Source organism: Dunckerocampus dactyliophorus, chromosome 9 (genome assembly GCF_027744805.1).
Source record: "Dunckerocampus dactyliophorus isolate RoL2022-P2 chromosome 9, RoL_Ddac_1.1, whole genome shotgun sequence".
Classification (NCBI taxonomy): Eukaryota; Metazoa; Chordata; class Actinopteri; order Syngnathiformes; family Syngnathidae; genus Dunckerocampus; species Dunckerocampus dactyliophorus.
The window spans coordinates 4,946,728-4,967,143 of NC_072827.1; the positions used below are offsets into that span (position 1 = coordinate 4,946,728).

Sequence of the window (20,416 nt, forward strand, 5' to 3'; positions counted from 1 at the left end):
GAAATTGGCTGATACTGATGGATGGCATCCCTAGCAAACTGGAATTGATTTAGGAGTTAGGAACAGAAGTGGCGTATAACCCAAGGATCTTCTGTGTAAGCACTGACTGGCACTGTAGTTCATGTAAAACAGGCAATCAGGGTTTTTGATTAGTTTAGACAGTGCTAAAATAGTACATTATTTAACGGCTCGTTGCTGTACTGGCATTGGTGTCTGTGATATTTTACTTAGTATCGTATCGTTAAAAAAATGTGCCAATGTGCAGAAGGTGTCTTACTGAAATCTGCATCTCGAAGATCTTTGTCCATTTCAACAGATTCTGGCCACCTGCTGACACCCCTTTCCTGCAAACACATGATAGCAACATGTGATTAACATGTGACGTTCCACACACGCGCCTTACACTGCATCGGACATTTTAATCACTAACATGCGCCTCTTTCACAGAGATCCTGCAAAACAGTTGCACCAAAGCCGTTAGAGAAGTCGGACTTTTATCCGCCTTTGCCTTTTAACGCAGAACCCAGTGAAACGGGTGACTTCTGCAACTTTCCCACGTCGTCCCACCATCGGGTTGGTACCTGACGCCAGCGGCCGGAGTGACGCTTACCATACTTGCTTGCCAGCGACAATTGCTTCTAACACAACAGGATGGAAGGCACGAGTATCTGGTGTTCAGACTTCATATCCCAGTCCCACCACGGTCATTGTCTATCTTTTTGGGACACGCTTAACATATTTGCATGAAGCAGCGTCTCTCAATTATTTTCTCTCAGAATTATTGTATTTGTACAAACCACTGTATGATGAGGTGCTGGCACCAGGTTTCATGCATGCCGAAAGACACTAACAGATCTGCCAACTAGTTACGTGCAGATCGATACTGAAATGTCAGTACCTCCGATACCGCACCTTTACGCTCTAAAATTGATTATCTCGTGAAAATATGGATACTTTGACACTTCAGTCATTTGAGGTCATGTATATCATTAAGAAGAACACGGTGGAAAGCAACTAAATGACTGGCATATTGTCTAAATGATACGCATCTGGTGGGAACTGCCAGTCTCAATCTGTTGAAACGATGGCCGATCGTAAACGGAGGCATGTGTGAATTAGTTTTCATTCTTATAGTACTGTAGTTGAATAATTAATGTGTGTCCTGCCCCCTCCTGGCATTCATGTTGAGTCTGACCCCTGGCGTGGCCCAGCAACAGTCTTCGAGCAGCCGCGGTGTGCTGCCATGTTCTCATGCCAGAATACCGGACGGACGTAAATGACTCTTCTTCAGACATTTGCTCAACATTACTGAGGATACCACGACATCTATTGGTCACATTTGATATTACAATTTACTGCATGAAACTCCCGACATCTCTCCACGTGTTCTCTATGATGAGCGTGCTGCTCGGAAGCACACGGACGTGAGCACATATTAGCCACATCAGTGTATAAGCCGCAGGGTTGAAAGCATGAGAAAAAAGTAGTGGCTTATAAACCGCAAATTACAGTAATCAATTAATGACTACATTCTATTATTAGTTTTCAATGATGATTGGCAAGTAAGTCAGGCGTCTTCCTTTAATACTTGGAATCTAATGTCACACCTCATGGAAGAATCCCTCAGTGTCATCGTTTATAATTTCACTGGTTGCTTTAGCTTCATACTTTGCGCTTTACTTTGTTCTTATATAGTTTGTGCCACGTAGAAATATGCAGCTTTACAAATTATCATTGCCAGCAATATTTAATGGAATTGTTATTTGTGGATTTATTAAGAATAACCTCTTTTACTTGTTGATAGCAATGTTATTTTAGTTGACTGTGACACAGAAATGGCTATTTTGTTTTGACTAAATGTTTGAAATAAATATGGCACTTTTTCTGTAACTTACATTGCATGTTTCAGTATTTAGCTTATTGCTGGGTTGCACATGACATCACATGTGGTTGCAGTAGGCACCAGCTCAAGCAAACGAATGTATTTGTGGCGAGACGTCAAGTGAGTTTTGGGAAAAGATGTTGCTAAGATAGTCCATCATAAAGGGAAACATGTTCAAGAAACAAGCAAAAAAAAAAAAAGGTTTTGTGTAAAGTGGGGCCAGGGGACTACTTGTAATAATGCCTAATATTATGAAAAACAAACAAAACAAAGAATAAAGTTGAAATTTTTGGAAAATTAGGTTGCGGAAAAAGTTAAAATGTTATAACATTGTAATATTATGAAAAAAAATTACGAAATTTTAGTAGCATAGAGTTGAAATATTACAGAAAAAAAAAATATTTAAGCCGTACTTCTTATGAGTAATTATGTTGGAAAGAAGTTATTACAATTATGGAAATAAAGTCTAAATTGCACAATGCTAAATTTTTCACCAATCTCGATCTTCGATGTGCTTATCACCTGGTCCGGATTCGGGAGGGAGACGAGTGGAAAACAGCTTTCAATACGCCCCTGGGGCACTTCGAATACCTTGTTATGCCTTTCGGATTAACCAACGCTCCAGCTGTCTTCCAAAATCTCATTATTGATGTTCTTAGTGACCTTATCAATAAGAATTGCTTTGTGTACCTCGATGATATTTTGATTTTCTCTCATGATTTGCAGGAACACGTACGACAAGTCCGTCAAGTCCTACTTCGATTATTGGAAAATAGACTTTACGTCAAAGTTGAGAAGTGTGAATTCCACGCCAATTCTGTGTCTTTTTTGGGTTACATTGTGGAGAGCGGCAAACTTCGAGCCGATCCCGCCAAGATTCAGGCGGTGGTCGATTGGCCATCTCCGACAGCAAGGAAGCCTTTACAGAGGTTCTTGGGGTTCGCCAACTTCTATAGGAGGTTTATCCGGAATTTTCTATTGCCGAACCTCTGACAAGGCTAACATCTGTTAATAAACCATTTGTATGGTCCACTGAGGCCGAAAGAACATTTTGTAGACTTAAGCAGCTATTTACTTCAGCCCCTATACTGTCTCACCCTGACTCCTCTGCTCAATTTTTCGTTGAGTTTGACGCCTCGGATACAGGAGTGGGAGCGGTCCTGTCCCAGAGATCCCCGGCTGACCAGAGGCTCCACCCGTGTGCATTCTTCTCGCGTCGCCTTACCAAAGCAGAGGGAAACTACGACGTGGGGAATAGAGAGCTGCTGGCCATCGTTCTTGCGCTGAGGGAATGGAGGCATTGGCTGGAGGGCGCAGCCAAACCGTTCACCGTTTCATTGACCACAAGAATCTAGCTTATATCAGATCAGCACACAGACTGAATTCACGCCAAGCATGCTGGTCGCTCTTCCTAACCAGATTTGACTTCACTATCACCTACAGGCCGGGGTCCCGCAACGTCAAACCTGATGCGCTCTCCAGGATCTACGGCCCGGCGGAGGCAGACAAGACCCTGGACACCATCGTGCCCGTGGCTCGGGTGTTGGGGGCTCTCCGGTGGGAGGTGGAGAGAAAGGCCAACTCCGGGACTACCATTCCTGACGTTTGCCCGGAGGATATGTTGTTCGTGCCCGACGGTCTCAGGTCAGAGGTGTTACAATGGGGACATAATTCTAAGTTGGCTTGCCATCCAGGAGTTGGACGCACCAGATTTATCCTGGCACAAAGATTTTGTTGGCCCTCCATGTTGTCAGACGTCAAAGCCTTCGTCGCCGCCTGCTCAGTCTGCGCCAGAAGCAAGTCTTCCCACCAGTCGCCGGCAGGACTGCTCCAACCTCTCCCAGTCCCGTCCCGCCCTTGTGACTTCATCACAGGCCTGCCGGCATCCCGAGGACACACGGTCACACTTAATATTGCGGACAGATTCTCTAAAATGGCACACTTTATTGCACATTCCAGGTTGCCATCCTCTATGGAAACAGCCCGCCTGCTGGTCAAACATGTATTTCGTCTACACGGCATCCCTATGGACCTTGTGTCGGACCGTAGCCCTCAATTTGCATCTAAAGCGTGGAAGGCCTTCTGCAAGACATTGGGAGCATTGGTGAGCTTATCCTCAGGATACCGTCCCCAGACTAACGGTCAGACTGAGCGGGCCAACCAGAACTTGGAGGCCGCTCTCAGGTGCATCTGCCATCGCAACCCATCTTCGTGGTCCACCCACCTCCCCTGGGTCGAGTATGCCCACAATTCACTCGTCTGCACAGCCACAGGCATGTCACCCTTTAAAGCTGCCCTTGGATACCAACCACCTTTGTTTCCAGTTCAAGAAAGAGAAGTAGCTGTTCCCTCTGTCCATCAGTACATCCGCCGGGCCCACCGGATTTGGCGTGAGACCAGAGCAGCCCTATCCCGCACTACAACTCGCAACCGCAGGTTGGCAGATCGTCACAGGACCCCGGCCCCGAACTATCAACCCGGCCAAGAAGTATGGTTATCTTCCAAGGACTTACCCTTAGCCAACACCAATAGGAAACTGGCACCCAGATTCGTGGGACCATACACGATTTAATCCATCATCAGCCCAGCTGCATCAGACTCAAGTTACCTGCATCGCTCAAGATTCATCCCGTCTTCCATGTGTCCCGTCTTAAACCAGTATCCTCCAGTCCACTGTGTCCTCCTGCTGAGCCTCCGCCTCCTCCGCGGATGATCGATGGCCTCCCAGCGTATACGGTAAGGGCCATTTTAGACTCGAGGAAGAGGGGTAGGGGGATGCAGTACCTGGTCGACTGGGAGGGGTACGGACCGGAGGAGCGCTCATGGGTCTCCCGCTCCTGTATCCTGGACCCAACACTCATCAGCGACTTCCACTCTCTCCATCCCGACAAACCAGGTATGCCGCCAAGGGGCGACTTGTGGGGGGGGGGGGGGTACTGTCATGTTCTGTGTTTGTGTTGCACTCTGCTGCCGCCTCTGTTTTGTCCTTGCAGTGTCATGGCTGCACTGATGAGTAATCAGGGTCACCTGTGATCAATCTGCTGCTCCCCATATATACCTCTGCCTAGCCACGATCTAGTCGCCAGTTATTCCCTTGCCAACCCTGCTTCCTGTTCCTCATTCCTTGGCTCCCAACTGGTCCCCCTTGCTGGTCCCCTTTTTCCTGCCTTGCAGTGTTTTTCGTTCCTTGTAGTTTTTTGGCTCAAGCCCTGTGTTCCTTAGTTATCTTTTTGTAGTTATTTTTGTATTGTTGTCATTTATTACTTTGTGTAATAAACAGTATTCTTACTAGCGCTGTGTCAGTCTGCATAACGGGTTCCAACCTTTTTGGCGTAAGCCACATCGTGACATAAATATTATGGGAATAAAGTCACGATTTAAAAAAATTACAAAGATTACTGAAGAAGAAAGTTGAATATGTGGAAAATTATTTAAAAAAAAACAGCAAAATGGGAAAAAAATAGCAAATAGCAAAGTTGATACTAATAATAGGCTTTTTCACCTATCAAAGCTGAGAAGCACTTTTTTCTTGAAATATATCTAATTCCTCAGCATTACAAAATCTCAAAGTGGTCCTAGAATCCTTTCATTTTTAAGTAAAACGTTTGGACACCCCTGATCAAAATGTTCCAACTGTACAGGTGTCCACGTATTCAAAAAGCCTCATAAATATACCACCAAGATAACAAAGCCCGCTTTGTTGCAAGAGAAAAAGAAGATGGGGATGAAGTCTGCTCCAGCCATATTGGAACGCGTGACATGATTCCATTGTTTGCAACAAATTCATGTTCATACGCGACACCCCCATGGGAAAAGAGCGCAGTGAAGTGATGAAGGACGCATACAAAAGTGTATTCATGGAGAGAGACATGTTAGAAGCGTTATTTTCATCTGCTACATTCATTACGTCCGACGCGGAAGATAAGCTTTCACGGCTCTTTGACTGCCTTGTTTTCAACTATTTCATGTCTTCATGCATCACATCATTCACACTCACACAACCGCATGCAGCGGAATTCAACAAAGATACCGAGTGCATATGTGGCCATATTTAATGTCCCCCCCCCCGACGCGGAAGTGAGGCAGACTGCCTCTGCACAAGTACTGTTTATTTGTGAAATGCATCCAGTGGCATCACAGTAAAGGAAACACCAGATATGGCCAGACACGAGTTTGAGGGCAAGCGCTGCTGCCTATATCGGTTTCGATTGACATCAGTAAGAAAGCCAATCCTTTTACACATGCGTGGTCTTTGCTCTGTTACGGCTCTGATGTTACCTTCTTTCAACTCTGTTTCTAGAAAGCGTTCGTGATTTGAGACTCACCACGGCATCTGACTGAGGACAGCTCCGGGTCTTGGCACAGACGTTGCAGAGCCGGCCGCTGTTCTCCACAAAAAGGGTGGGGATTTGATCGCAGTTCGGCCCCCAAAAGAAAAACCTGCCGATGACTCGTTTTCAGCAGATTGGTCTGAAGACTGGAACTGAGACTGGCTTTTTTGGCTGCTGAGCTGCTGAGCAAGTCCTGCTTGTGAACTACATGTGAATGGTGCACTGTACAACACATTATAAGAACCCCCAAAACCAAAACCAAAACCTTGGCTTGAAGGTGCTTTGCTTCCAAAAAGTGCGCCAGTCATCGGAGTCGATACACCGGCCGATGCTTGTCCGACAAGAAAGCCACCAAACCACTCATACGTCTCTTCAACTTTTCCCACTTGCTGCTGTTGGAGCTTTACATTTGCTTCCATGACTTCCACACATGGAGGAGCCCACTGACTGTGCTGGATGCTGGTTTCTTTTGCTTTTTCATAACAGTCGGGAGTCACAGACAGACCTTGCAGGGTTCCATGGCCAAGTGGCAGCGGAGGGGGCGGAACTGATCCGAGATTTAAAAGTAATTCCTTGACATTTGGATCTGTGGCTCCAGGAGGAGGAGGAGGAGGAGGAGGAGGAGGAGGAAGTGGAGGAGCATCAAAGGACGGATGGACAGGTGGTATGCCAAATTGAAGTCGGTTAACATTTGGATGTCTGGCTTTACGACGAAAAGGAGCCAGAGGAGGTCCTGAAAGAGCATCTGAGGATGAATGGACTCCGCAAAGAAGAGGAGGAGGCAGTGGAGGAGAGTCACGGGATGGGTGGATGGGTTGGGGTTTAGGGGGCATACCGAATTGAAACTGGTTAGCTTCTTGAGTTCCACGCAGAAGAGGAGAGGCATCCGATGACCCATCATGCTGGATACTTGCACTTGGTAAGCCAAAACATTTAGGAAATATTTTTGCATTTGGATCTGTGGTTCCAGGAGGAGGAAGAGGATGAGAAGCAAGATCAAATGATCCACCAAGGCTACTGTGCCTGGTTCTTCCGCTGGAAAATGAAGCTTCAGGGAGGGCTACTTCGTCGTCAAACAATCCAAAGCCCATTATGGCATCCTCCTCATCCTCCTCCGTCGCTTTGGACTCTGCATCCTTCGTCAGGACGGGGGCCTCCTCCGTCTCCCTGGACTCCATGTACTCCATCGGGACGGCGGCCTCCTCCTCCATCTCGATGAACTCCGCCTGCTTCATCAGGACAGCGGCTTCCTCGCCCTCCTCCTCCTCCGTCTCTGTCCCGCTGGACTCCGCATCCATCATCACAACAGCTGCCTCTCTCTCCATCGCAGCCCTCTTCAACCTCCTACGAGCCGTCAGTGAATAGACTGGCGACATTTGTGGGGATGACAGAGAAGAAGAGGGGCTCTACAGGAAGAAGAACAGAGAAAAGACAAGCTTCAAATTCTTTTAAATTCTCATTCAGCGCATGTGCAATAACAGTGAGGGCTTTCTCCTCTTACAGGACAGCGGAACCTCTATTTTGGAGTCAAAAAAGCCTTTCTTCTGAGTTTTTTTGGTGGAGGTGGCAGCGTTTTTGTGAAATTTGTTATCAATGTTAACATGCACGCTTTTAATGGTTTTCAAGCATTACAGCGGTTCACTTCTTTTTACACTTATGTGTCAGATAAGATTGTTACTTAACACTTGTACAGTTAATGCAGGTTTAAAGGTAGCAGAGAGATTATTTCCATCAGTTCCTCTGGGGAAAAAAATAGTAGGATGCCCAATGTCCCAAGAGTAGCATGTCAACACTGGGAAACAAGTGAAAGTTGACAGGCCAGCCAACCAGACACTACTTATTTCAACACCAAAAACTGGCCAGAGCCCGGCTCAGGGGATGAAGCAGGGGAAAAGTGACAGCTGATGAGGATGTCACACAAACGGCGGCGTAATCTCAGCTGTCGTAACTCTCTATATACAGGGACTCTAGTTGTCACAAGCCTACAGCGCCCTCTCACGGCTGTCGACGGGAATGTTCACTCCTTTCTTCATGTCATTCAGTATGCATTAACATTTAAAAACATGTTCAATTATACAGTAATCCCTCACAATATCACGGTTTAATTATCACTCCCTTACTACTCCATGGTTTTTCAGGAATCATGCTGTTTCGTGGATGTCAAAACAAGGCATATTGAAGCAAATTTGATGTATTCTTGGCTTAAAAAAAGTATTTTTAAGCATATAAAATGCTAAATACAAGGCCTGGGTACACATACTATACAGTACAGGAAGTTATTGTTCAGCATCCTCGCACTGATTGGCTCACCATCATGCAGCATCCACTCACGTGTTGTGTCTCTCACATGTGCGTCCTACCTTGCTGTTGCACAGCGGAAAGTATCTTTGCTCTTGTGAGTGAGTGATTTCTGACAACTTTTCTGTAAACACCATGATGGCTTCTAAACATGCTGCCTTTTGTAGCGACTTGTTTATGTCTCAATTCTGTCATATTTTCTCTTACAATACAGTATAATATTATGTTCACTATATTTGGTTATGAGTGTAAAAGTGATTATAGGGTATTTAAAAGGTTTTAAACAGGTTTTCTATGCAGCAAAAACAAAAATATTCCATTTATTAACCTTGATTCATATATCACGGAAATTCAATCAACAGTCAGGTCTGAAACCAGTTAACAGCGATAAACGAGGGAATACTGTATATGTGCATGGCTCAGATCAAGGGTACCCTTTGTAGTAGTATTTGAAATAGTTGTTCTAACAACGTGTACTATCCCTATCACTGACGTTTATAGAGTGAGGAAGCTTACCAAACCATAAATTAAGCCTGTTCATGTTTTTATTTTGCGCTAGCACGGCTATGTTGTAAAAAGTGTCTATATTTGGACATTGAAATGTTACATGTAAAGCATGTCTCCTTTTGTTGTGAAATTAACAATATTTTCTCTGATCATTTTGTCATGATTTCTACTTAGAATTAAAGAATGATGTCTGAAATTGGTTTGTAATGTGTTTTATTCTATAACTGTTGTGTAATCATGAGTGAAAAGTACATTACCTTTGTGTCCGCCTGCCAATGAAAGTTTTGAAGAACATAATTCCATGGAAAAACAAACCCCGTGATGATTACAATGGGATATAGACTCATGGAATAATTACTCAACTCTGCAACTAAAGTAATTTTTTGTGTATAAAAGAGTAAAATAAGATTATTTGAACAAAAGTCTAACACCGAGTGGACACTGAGTTATGTACTTTACATTTAAGAAAGAGTGAACTTCGGAGGGTTGCTATGGGAAATGGAAGACGTCTCGAGCTCTGGTATGTTGGGTGTGTGTTTTGCAATGTTTGAAGTTTGTGTTGATAACATTACCAAGGTCTCTCCACCAGTTTCAAATTTTAAATGTAACACTGGGGTACCCTTGATCTGATCCATGCACATGTATATTTTGCAATATAAATCGCACCTGAAACTACAAATCGCAGGATTAGCCAGACTATGAAAAAAATGCAATTTATAGTGCTAAAAAATATGGTATTCTGTAAGTTTGACCTGTATTATCACGTATTCATAAATTATCACCAACCTTTGGTGAATGAGATGTGTTTTCTATGGAAAAAATGGTCTATTTTGGGAAAAAAATAGACCAGTGCAGGTATCCACTGTATACAGATCTGCAGGGCTGTTAATCTGGGCTGTTCTTTGGGCCACTGTTGGCAGTGCATCACGCTGAGAGCTAATGAGTGCCTAATGCTGCAGCCAGCGAGCCACTAAGTGTGCTGATGAATAAGTCCGTAAGAAAAAAGTCGAGACAAACCGTGGGTTCATACTGGGGAGACAACTCGCAAACGAGAGCGTCTGATCCAGACTGTGAACCCTGCAAGAAGTGGCAGACAAAAGCAACTTACAAAGAGGCTCATAATAAAAATGAACAACCAAGTTCATGCGGCATTTACGTCGCTATCCTTTTCTTCCTCTTCCACGCTGCTCTGATGAGACGTCCAGCTGATGTAGGGCAGAAAGTCCACGTCTTCTTCGGCCAACAACTTGGGGATGTCTGTGAAGGCCTTCTCTGCTTGACCCGGTTCCTAAAAGGTGGAAAATACTTGACTAATGTGTGGTGATGGCCGCTCAATCAAAGTGAGAACCAACCCTTTCTTCAACGGCCACAAAGCTGGTGAACTGAGACAGAATGGAGTACTCCTTGCTTAAGTCAACGATGAAAGATTTCAGCTGGGTTTTCTTCCCCTGGGGAGACATAGAAATCCACGTCATCTCCATTTGACTGATTCATGACGTGACTGCCAAAGAAACGCACCTCATGTTCGACTTGGTTGCAATCCAAGCTGCCGTCCTCGTAGTCTCTGATGAGAGCCCTCGCTGTCAGCTTGTGAAGAAACTGAAACATGCAAATACACACCTTAATGTACAGACACCAACTTCTGGAGCTCACTGTAAGGGTTACCGTGCCACTGGTCGTCTGCAGTTCGCTAGTTGACACCACGGTTCTCAGCTCCTGGCCGCTCAGCTCGCCCAGCAGGGTGGCCTGCGTCAAGTATTTAGGAGGTTAGCGATTAATGTGACCAGAGAAAAGAAAACATGCCCTGATGCAAGTGATTTTCCCAACTGTAAGTCACACTTTTTTTTCATAGTTTGGCTGATGCTGTGACTTATAGCCAGGTGCGACTTATACAGTCATCCCTTGCTCCATTGCGGTTCCAACATCGCACACCCTATCGCGATTTCGAAAAAATCAATGAATAAATGATGGCTGTTTCGTGGTTACTACGGCCTACGTCCAAAAAAATGCAGATTTAAGCATTTTCATGCATACAAATGTTCTAAACACAGTTTGAGGCATTACAAATGTTGATGAACTGTATTCTACACTGGCCACTAGGTGTCACTAGCAACACACACCGGACTTGACTGCCAATGACAGGCTATTATTTTATAATTATTTATCTCACAACAAGCACAATAATAATAATAGTCATTATCATCACAAGAACATGGCCGTACTCCTGCTAAATCTCAACTCTGAATCCACGATGTCACTTCCTGTCCACGTCTTACATGTTATTTATGTCTTAAATGTCTTATTTTCTGATTATATCGACTATATTGGGTAAAATGAGCGTAAAGTTTCATGTCTAGAGAGCTCTAATAATGGTAAAATCGCATTTAGAAAGTCATGAGCAGGTTTTCTAAGTGAGGTGGTGGTTGTTTTTGGCGACACTTAGTGGCCGTAATAATTCATTAATTTGAGCTTGTGGCACAGTTAGGCACACAAATTGAATGATACAGAGCATACTGGACGCTTTTTGTTTTCTAATGCGCTTCTGCCTTAGGGACTATGTGTCTGTAAGTAATGTGCAAATCTAATGATATGATACCTGTGCGGGTTGAGAAATAATATAGAGTCATTGTGTGGTTATGATAAGCCAGGAGAGGTCCTTTTCCTTTTTTTTTTTTTTATTGGTCTGCGGCACATTCTAAAAATATAATTTAACAAGAAGCCTAAAAAAAACAAGAAGGTCTAACTTAAATATAACTTAAAACATTACTTGGGTGAAGTAAAGGGTTTATGATGGCCTGCAATGGATAAATTCTATTTCCACTGGACTATTTAAGGTTAAAGGTTCCATTCTATCTTGTATGATTGATGACGCTTTCAGTGTTTTGATGCATCAACTAAATCTGTGACATCCCACAACCAGAAGTGACTCACAGAAGCCATGGTAACCTGCCTGTGTGCAGTGCGGCACAAAGCCATAGACCAGCGTGTGGCAGTCGTTGAAGAGTGCGTGGAGCTGTTTGGGAGCTTGCACAGGAGGGGGCGCCGACAAGCTGAACTGATGCCACTTCACCGACACGGACCTGCAGCCAGGAGACGCCATGCGCCGCAACTGGCACGCCACCTGCCACCGAGACGTGACAACAACAAAAAAAGAGCGGTCATTTAGCATTGTCAGTCAGCATCTTGTACGAGAGTGACCTTTATTCTCACCTTCTCCGTCCACTTGTGCTTGCTTTTGGTGTCAAAATATTCATAGGCTCCGCCCCCGGCCTGAGCCAGGGCTCTCAGCATGTGCTGATTGGCTGTCGGGCTAAAATTAAAGGTAAAAGGTAAAGGTAAAAACCTGCTAAACGTACTTAAGCTCCCTGTTGAAGACAGTATCAGTTGCAGGGTGAAACTGTCACCATCAATCATAGAACCTTTGAGAACAATGTCGTTAAGGTGTAAGAAAAACAGTTAGCATTAGGGAGCTAACAATGCGCCTAAAGGGACACACCTATTTTGACTATAAAGCCCTCTAAACATATCCTCAACAAGGTTTTATGGTTTTATATACATGCTATGAGCACGCAGTAACAGCTACATTCATGATAACGTGTGATACTCACAGTATTTTGAAATACTCTGATCATTTGAAACATTACGGGATCTTCCTTCCCGGGTGCATTTATTTCACAGTCGCCGCTGACGACTACTTTTGGACAAGTGAGGATCCAGAACCTTAACTTCTAAGCCTGAATATACTTAGGATGAACTTCAGGTTTTAGACACTGAGCCCACAGCGGGGTGAGGGGACAGAGTCAGGACCGGCATGACTTGGTGGTGTAACTGTGGAGCTTGCCAAGCCATGCGCTGAGTGGCATACAGTGTTGCCATCGATGGAAAGGCTTGGTGTATAAGGCGAGGAGGACATTGCTCCCGAGAGACTGCATCACAACGAACAAAGAATTGTTAGCGGTAACAATCCTTGCAGTGATACAAACTTTTTTCCACCTACCCAAAATCGACGGGAAAAGACGCCCCAGGCCAGGCCAGGCCAGCTGGACCAGACAGACAACCGTCCATGGAGTAAGTCACCACGATATTGATTGTGATACATAGAGCTTGATATCACCGCTGTACACACAGTCCATCTAGCCGTGTACAAACAAACATGGCATGTGGGCTAATACTTTACAGATCATTTGGTTGTCGCTTCCTAGTTGTTCACGTGCTTGCCCAGTCACTACAGATTGGTGTCCAATCGCACTGTTTTGAAGTGGACCCGTTACCTTTTCGGTAGTGGCTCTGTGTCATTACACCAAAAAAATAGTTCTTCCTGTTAGCTGCCACAATAACAATGTCGCTGTAGCTTGGTTTATATACAGGTCAGTCATGTAAATACACCATTGTTGGTGCTTTTTGGAGGACTTTTTTAGGGCTTTATAGTCGAAATAGGTGTGTCCCGTTACGTGCATTGTTAGGTCCCACATGCTAGCTGTTTTTCTCTCTTTAGAACGTGCAGAAAAGGGATCAATGTGTGGCCATGTTTCACATAAGGATAGTTGATGATCGGCAAAATTGCAAAAAAGTGCTGTTTTCCTTAAAGCCTTAAAGTTAAAGTGGAGTGGTGGGTGTTTTTGGCGACACCTAGTGGCCAAAATACGTATGACTTGGACTCTATTTTCATTCATTTGTGAATACAAAAAATGACGTTTTGGTGTTAAAATACAGCTGTTTGGTACGTTTCTACACACCGTGATGCATCGAGGCGTCATGTCACGTATTAAAAGGGTCTTCTTCCAGAACATTATGACATTTATGAAACAAGTTTTAACTTTATCCATATACTTAAAAAAATGTGACTTATTTCAGCTTGCGTAGCTTGAGTTTGTCACACATATAGGTGTAAACATTGGCCCCTCCCACTGGCTTCGTCTTTTTCTCTTGTGAATTGAATGATGTTAAGAGTGGGGCTCTGATGACAGCTCCATCACACAGTAAATACCAGTACATGCCACTTATTGTCCAGTGCCACTTCTGTTTTATTCCTCTTTATCACGCATTTCTTTGAGTGTCTTATAGTCTGGAAATTACGGGACTCGCAAGCTTCTCTGGTCATTTTAATGCTAGTCTTTAGCAGTTGTTGCTTAGCTGTCCCCTACATCAGGGGAGTCCAAAGTGTGGCCTGGGGGCCATTTGTTTTTTCACTGGTCCGCGATACATAAAAGGAAGCAGTAATTTTCTAAGAATAAAGTACAAATATAAAAATTTGCAAATAAATGATAAGGAAAAATAGTGTCATTTTAGTAGCAGGGAGTTTAAATATCTTTTAAAAAAAGACACTTTTTAAAAAGAATTATGGAAATAAAGTCATAATATTACGAGAAGAAAATTAACAAGAAGAAAGTTAAAATAGTTGGGGGAAATGGAAAAACACGCCTGTAATTTTACAGGAAAAAATATTAAGAGAAAAAGGTTGTTTCCTAACAAGAAATAGTTTTACAAGAAAACACCCGTAATATTATGAGAAAACAAAAATTATTTTAGTCGCATAGAGTTGAAATATTAAAGAAAAAAGATTACTTTTTGCAATAATATGAGAACAAAGTTGTAATTTCTGGAAAATTAGGCTGTTTTTCACCTATATCACAATGCTGAGCTGCAGTTTTGTCTTGAAATATCTAAAACTTCTTAGTGCATCCTTTTATTTTTTTTAGTGTGTGGCCCTTGGTGGAAAACTTTTGGACGCCCCTGCCCTACATGGTACTGTGCTGACGTTCTACTTGCTAAAATACGACATATGTAACTGACATTTCATTCAAAGTAATGTTATATCGCACTGAGCAGCCAGGCCCTTTCCGGTGTTGCAGTAAATTTAAATTTAGTAAATTGAATTCACACAAAATAACCATAACTAATAACAAAATGTGGATCCTTTGTCAGTCAAAAATATGCCCCCAACAGCTTAAGTGTATCTTCACCATAGACCAGCAGAGGACATGGTGCCTATCACCATCACAATACCACCTCCGCAGAGACACAACATATTCTTCCTGACCTGAGGCCGCACGTGAAGAGGCGGCTGTGTTGCACGTTGTCCCTGAGCAGCTGCAAGGTGACCTGCGCATCTTGGAGGTGGCCGTCAGACAGCAGGAGCAGGTTGCGGATGCCGCGCGACGGAGGCAGCAGGCTGAGCGCTCGCAGGGGCCGCCAAAGCTCAGTGCTGCCCCCCACTGGCAAGACAGCCTGAAAACAGAGCACAGTATTTTTCTATTCATAACATTTCAGGTCTTGTAATACCACGTCTGGCTTAGCTGAAGCAAGTTTGCATGACAACCTACTGTATTTTCCAGACAATAAGTGGCATTTGGCTGGTCATGCAGCAAATGTGTGAAAAGACACTGCTGATCAAAATCTCAAGACCAGTTGAAATGTACATTTTGCACTGTTGGACCTTAAGGAGGTTCTAAGTAGAGCTTCAAAATATAGAAAGAAGAAATGGGAGTGAGACAAAAAATGTTTAGAGCAAGGAATTTATTGCATAGAAGCATTAAAGTGAAAGAGGCTGTTCATCAGCTAATCAAACATTTAAGGACACAGCCTTTCAAAGGCAAAATCTTGGCAAAAATGTGGATTGAATGTGATTTAATGTCAAGTATTCACACTGTCATGATCTCCTAATACCAAAGGCAAAAAAGCTTGCTCTTGTCACGTCTTGGCTTTGGCATTGTGGCGATGACCCCAGCATGCAGAAAGCAGGAACCAATTGCAGGAAAAATGTATGTTATAATAATGGCTTCAGCGCAGCAGCAGGAACTCAAGATCGACAGGTTTGCAGTAGCGTGTCAGGCTTTCACTAACAATGCAACAACAAACTGAGATCCACGCACCTCAACTCAATAGAAGGAGAACTCAAATTAGCAACAGGTGCAATTGATAAAGGAGAAAGCAAAGCAGGCGGAGACAAACCAGGCAAAACAGGAAGCACTACCAAAATAAGAACATCAAACAGGAACTAAGGTATAAAAGTGGAAACAAACTAAACTGTCACGCAGGCTAACTCATGGATCGTGACAGCTCCCTTTGAATGCGGTGGGATTGCTGAGCTGCATAAGCAAGCAATCTCGCAGCGTGCCATTGCTGCTGAGGTCGGACGCGGTAAGACAGTCATTTCAAACTTCTTCAAACATCCTGAGGGTTATGGAGCAAAAAAAATCAAGTGGTAGACCCAAAAAGATTTCACAAGCCCTGAGCCGGAGGATCAAGTTGGCTGTTTGTCAAGCGACAAGAACATGTTCGGCCCAAATGAAGGTTGTTACTGGTGCCGAGTGCAGTCCAATAACCATCAGAAGGCATCTGCCAGAGAAGAAACATCATCTTCAAAGACCTGGTCTCCTTCAAGGTTTGGAATTTGCAGGAGAGCACCAAACACGGGACATTGAAAGATAGATGAAAGTTTTATGCCTTTATACCTTGACAGTATTGATGGCTTCCAACGTTACCGGCATGACAAGAAGATTCCTTCTGAAATGTTTTCCACACGGGACAGTGGAGGGGGCTCCGTCATGGTCCTTCAATGGAACAATGGAGCTGAAGGTTGCGCAGGGGCATAAAACGGCAAATGACTATGTGGAGATGTTGCAGGGGGCATCCCTCACGACTGAAGGCCCTCGTCGTCTGTGTGGTAATGACTGGCTTTTTCAACAGGACAACACTGCACTTCACAAAGCACTTCTTCCAGAGGAATAAGCTCACTCTTTTAGACCGTCCTGTGTGTTCCCCTCATCTAAATCCAATGGAGAACATTTGGGGATGGATGGCAAGGGAAGTTTGCAAAAATGGATATAAGTTCTAGACAGTGGATGTCCTCCGTGAAGCCATCTTCGCCACTTGGAGCAACAGTGCCATAGTTTCCAGCCTCCTGGAAACTGTGGCATCAAGCATACCCAAACCCATTTTTCAGCTCATTAACAAGAATAGCACAGCTACTCATTCCTCACTCCTTTTCTTGAAAATGTTATTTCTATTTTAGTGTGGTTTCATTTTTTTAAGCTCTGGGCTTAAACTTTTGATCAGCTGATTTTTAGTTTAATTCTTGTTGCAATAAATTGCTTCCTCAAATTTTTTTTGTCTCCTTTCTTCTTTTTGAATTTTGAATCTCTACTTTAAAACCTCCTTAAGATCCAACAGTGCAAAACGTACATTCATACAATTTCTCAACTTCTATTACAATTAAAATTATACACACTGAACCAGGGGAAAAACTGTGACCGTCAACAGCCACGAAAGGGCGCTCTGGACTAATTCACAGGAGTGATTGATGCGGAATGAGAACGGGAGCTTGGTGGACTTGCTTGTGACTGTTCTTGCTCTGGAATGTTGTGAAATACATTTAAATTAATGCCACCAGTGCGACTTGGATATCTGTTTTTTTCTTCTTCAGGACACATTTCTTCACTGATGCAACTTACAGTATACTCCAGAGTGACTTTATAGTCTGGAAAATAGTGTACGTCTTAACACCAGTGAATGATAACGTCACAGTTCAGTTCAACATAAACAAGATCATCAGTAGTTACAACTGACATGGATGAACTCCTCTGCTGCCTGTCGAGCTTCGTGGAGCGGCAGTGCTGTCACGAAAGCTTGCGTGTAATCTGACAAGACAACACAGTATTATTAAAAAAACAAAAACAAAAACAAAAAAACACACCCCACTCAATCACACATACATGAATACAGTGGACACCCCAAAATCCTCCACCCAAAAGTTCAGAGAATTGGGAATTAAATTAATCTTTTCTGGGACATGGGAAAGCAGTAGAGTTACATTTAATGTTTACGGCAAGGGATGCGTGGGTATCCAAAGTTTTACCAGGGAGGGCCACATACTCCCAAATTTATTTCAACTTTCTTCTTAAATAATGCAAATTTTCTTCTCGGAACATTATTGTATTATATTATTTTATGATATTAACTTATCCAATTCCAGCCATTTTTCAAAGGACAACCCCTTCAGTACTGGTAATTGTAGACAATTTTGACAGATCTTTCAAGACACACAGAATATTGTGTTGTATGGCTATATAAACACGGAACCTACCAAAAGAAACAATAGACTCCCGTCTTTCAGCAGAAAAGTAAAGTTTGTTTCTACCTTTTTCTGTGCTTTAGTAATCAGCAGTAGAACATAGGTAAGTTTCAGGAAAATATCAGTTCCCAACTAGAAAAAGGAGAAAACCAGCTTTTTGTGAAACGATACATTTCAAGCATAACTTTCACTTTGACACAAATGTTTTGCTTTTGTGACAGCACAAATGTCTAAACAACTACACCAACATAACACAAAAAAGTTTTTTTTTTTAACATCAAAATAACAACTTATTTACCAATACAACAGCATGAACTATTTACAATTTTCACATTTGGAACGGAACTGTGTGTGCACGCGCGTGTGCATGTGTAAAAATTTCCGTACAATGTGTAACCTTCTGCGTGCTACACTCCTCCACACTCTCTCGTATAAATATGTCTTTGGTATTGAATGAGTTAGTACTATCATATTTATTCCCATAATAAAACTTCAAAAACTTCCCCAACCTCTTTTTCCAAAAACGACAACTTTATTTTTAGTTTGCGTGTTTCTTATAATATTGCAAGTTTTACAAAGTAACTTATTTTTTCGTTAAAATTTCAATAATAATAATTTTTCTCATTAGAATGTCTTTTTTTTATATTTTGACTTTATTCTCGTAAAATTACAGCTGTTTTTTCCCCCCATTTCTGCTGCTTCCTAGTAAATATAAAATAATTTTTGTATTTATGACTTTATTCCCATAACACTGTATTTTGGCTTCGTACTCAAAATATTATAACATTTTTCACAAGCTAATTTTCCAAAAATTACAACTTTATTCATTGTCTTGTTTGTTTCTCATTTATAATACTATGACTTTAAAAAGGGAATGTCTTTTTTCTTTAATATTTCAACTTTTTAGTACCTAAATGATGTTACAATTCCTTATATATAATATTACGATATTATTCTCGTAAAAAAAATTACAAGTTTTTCTGTTCACATGTGGACTTTATTATTGTAAAATTACTGCTATTTTTCAATTTTTGCTGTTACTGCTGTTATTGTTTTTATTTACTTTTTTTTTATTAATTATATTTTTAGACCGTGGGGTCGGCAAATGTCCTCTGGTTGCACTTTGGACAGCCCTTGTTTAAGGCAACCTCCCTTTACAGCTGTTATTGGGCCTTAGCTGTCGATATTATGCTCTGTAGTCGCCACTATTGCTGCCCTTAGTCCCTTTTTGTTAAATTCCAGTGTCTCCTACACAAAACAAGTACCACAAAGCATGCTGGGAAGCACAGCCAGCCTTCTGTCTCGTGACACTCCTGCTCATTTCACTGTGTGACACGCTCACTGATAGTTAGGTGTTGGCTTTTGCTTGCCCTAGCAGGTAAAATTTATCATGACCAAAATTTACTACGATAACTGACGTCATTTTGCCCATGTCGGTAAATTCGGTGTTTTAATAAAAAAGAAAATAAAAGTATTTTTTGTCTGTTTTGACCGTGTGTGCTGGTATGCTATGTTCATTCCCCTTTAAGACGAGGTACAGCGTGTGTCATCACGTGACTCCTTCACCCATCCAGCCTGAACAAGAAGGAAAACAGACGATGAGGGAATGGCTGATGGTTCTGATGGAGGAGCGACTGTACAGTGCCAGCATTTCACTCGCATAGGCACCTAGAAATAGTGCGAGTAGAAGAAACAAAAAGGGAGCACACGTGCGACTACGTTTTTCAACCCTTTCGTTCGCATTTTGCTCCTGAAATAAGTCCAAACAAAGTGAATCAAACTAGAGTAACATTTTGACGCATCTGTATATACATCAGTCTCCTACAACTTTTCTTGGTTCACATCGGCAACTCGTGTTGACGCGCGATGACATCTCAGCCCTACAAGCTGCACTCGCTGACGTAGCTAACCAGCTATGTTATCAATGAGATACTGGAGCAGTGCTTTCCCACTCATGCGCTAAAAATACTTTTTTTTCCGGTTTGTATGCATCGTAACACCGTTCCGAAAGATACACTTGACTTGAAATATCCGGATAAATAAAACAAAAACAAAACATGTACATTATGTTTTGCCAATTATGCAAAATTCACAATTCACAAAGAACAAGATAATAAAAACATGATAAAAGTGTCTTTGTAGGAAACCACGATTAGTTTGCTGTTGGTAGCAGTTTTTAATGATCCATCCATCCATTTTCTATGCCGTTTCTCCTCATTAGGGTCGCGGGGGTATGCTGGAGCCTATCTCAGCTGACTTTGGGCGACAGGCGGAGTACACCGGACTGGTCGCCAGCCAACGGCACATGGCACATATAGACAAATA

The 20,416-nt window shown here is 42.7% G+C and overlaps 1 protein-coding gene across 6 annotated transcripts in view; it reads right to left on the bottom strand.

The window, feature by feature from the left end:
• Positions 1–20,416, bottom strand: part of LOC129187758 (protein mono-ADP-ribosyltransferase PARP4-like) — an 85,264-nt gene that overhangs the window by 14,991 nt on the left and 49,857 nt on the right. For 5 of the 6 annotated variants that reach the window (XM_054787418.1, XM_054787421.1, XM_054787417.1 and 2 more), the window contains 11 exons: positions 17,587–17,657; positions 15,059–15,246; positions 12,229–12,328; positions 11,969–12,139; positions 10,684–10,764; positions 10,537–10,617; positions 10,371–10,466; positions 10,175–10,306; positions 10,036–10,095; positions 6,208–7,619; positions 278–344 (listed from right to left, as the gene is read on the bottom strand). In XM_054787418.1, coding sequence (XP_054643393.1) covers positions 278–344; positions 6,208–7,619; positions 10,036–10,095; positions 10,175–10,306; positions 10,371–10,466; positions 10,537–10,617; positions 10,684–10,764; positions 11,969–12,139; positions 12,229–12,328; positions 15,059–15,246; positions 17,587–17,657 — 2,459 coding nt within the window. The remainder of the gene's footprint in view (positions 1–277; positions 345–6,207; positions 7,620–10,035; positions 10,096–10,174; positions 10,307–10,370; positions 10,467–10,536; positions 10,618–10,683; positions 10,765–11,968; positions 12,140–12,228; positions 12,329–15,058; positions 15,247–17,586; positions 17,658–20,416) is intronic. The other variant, XM_054787422.1, reaches the window with a different exon arrangement.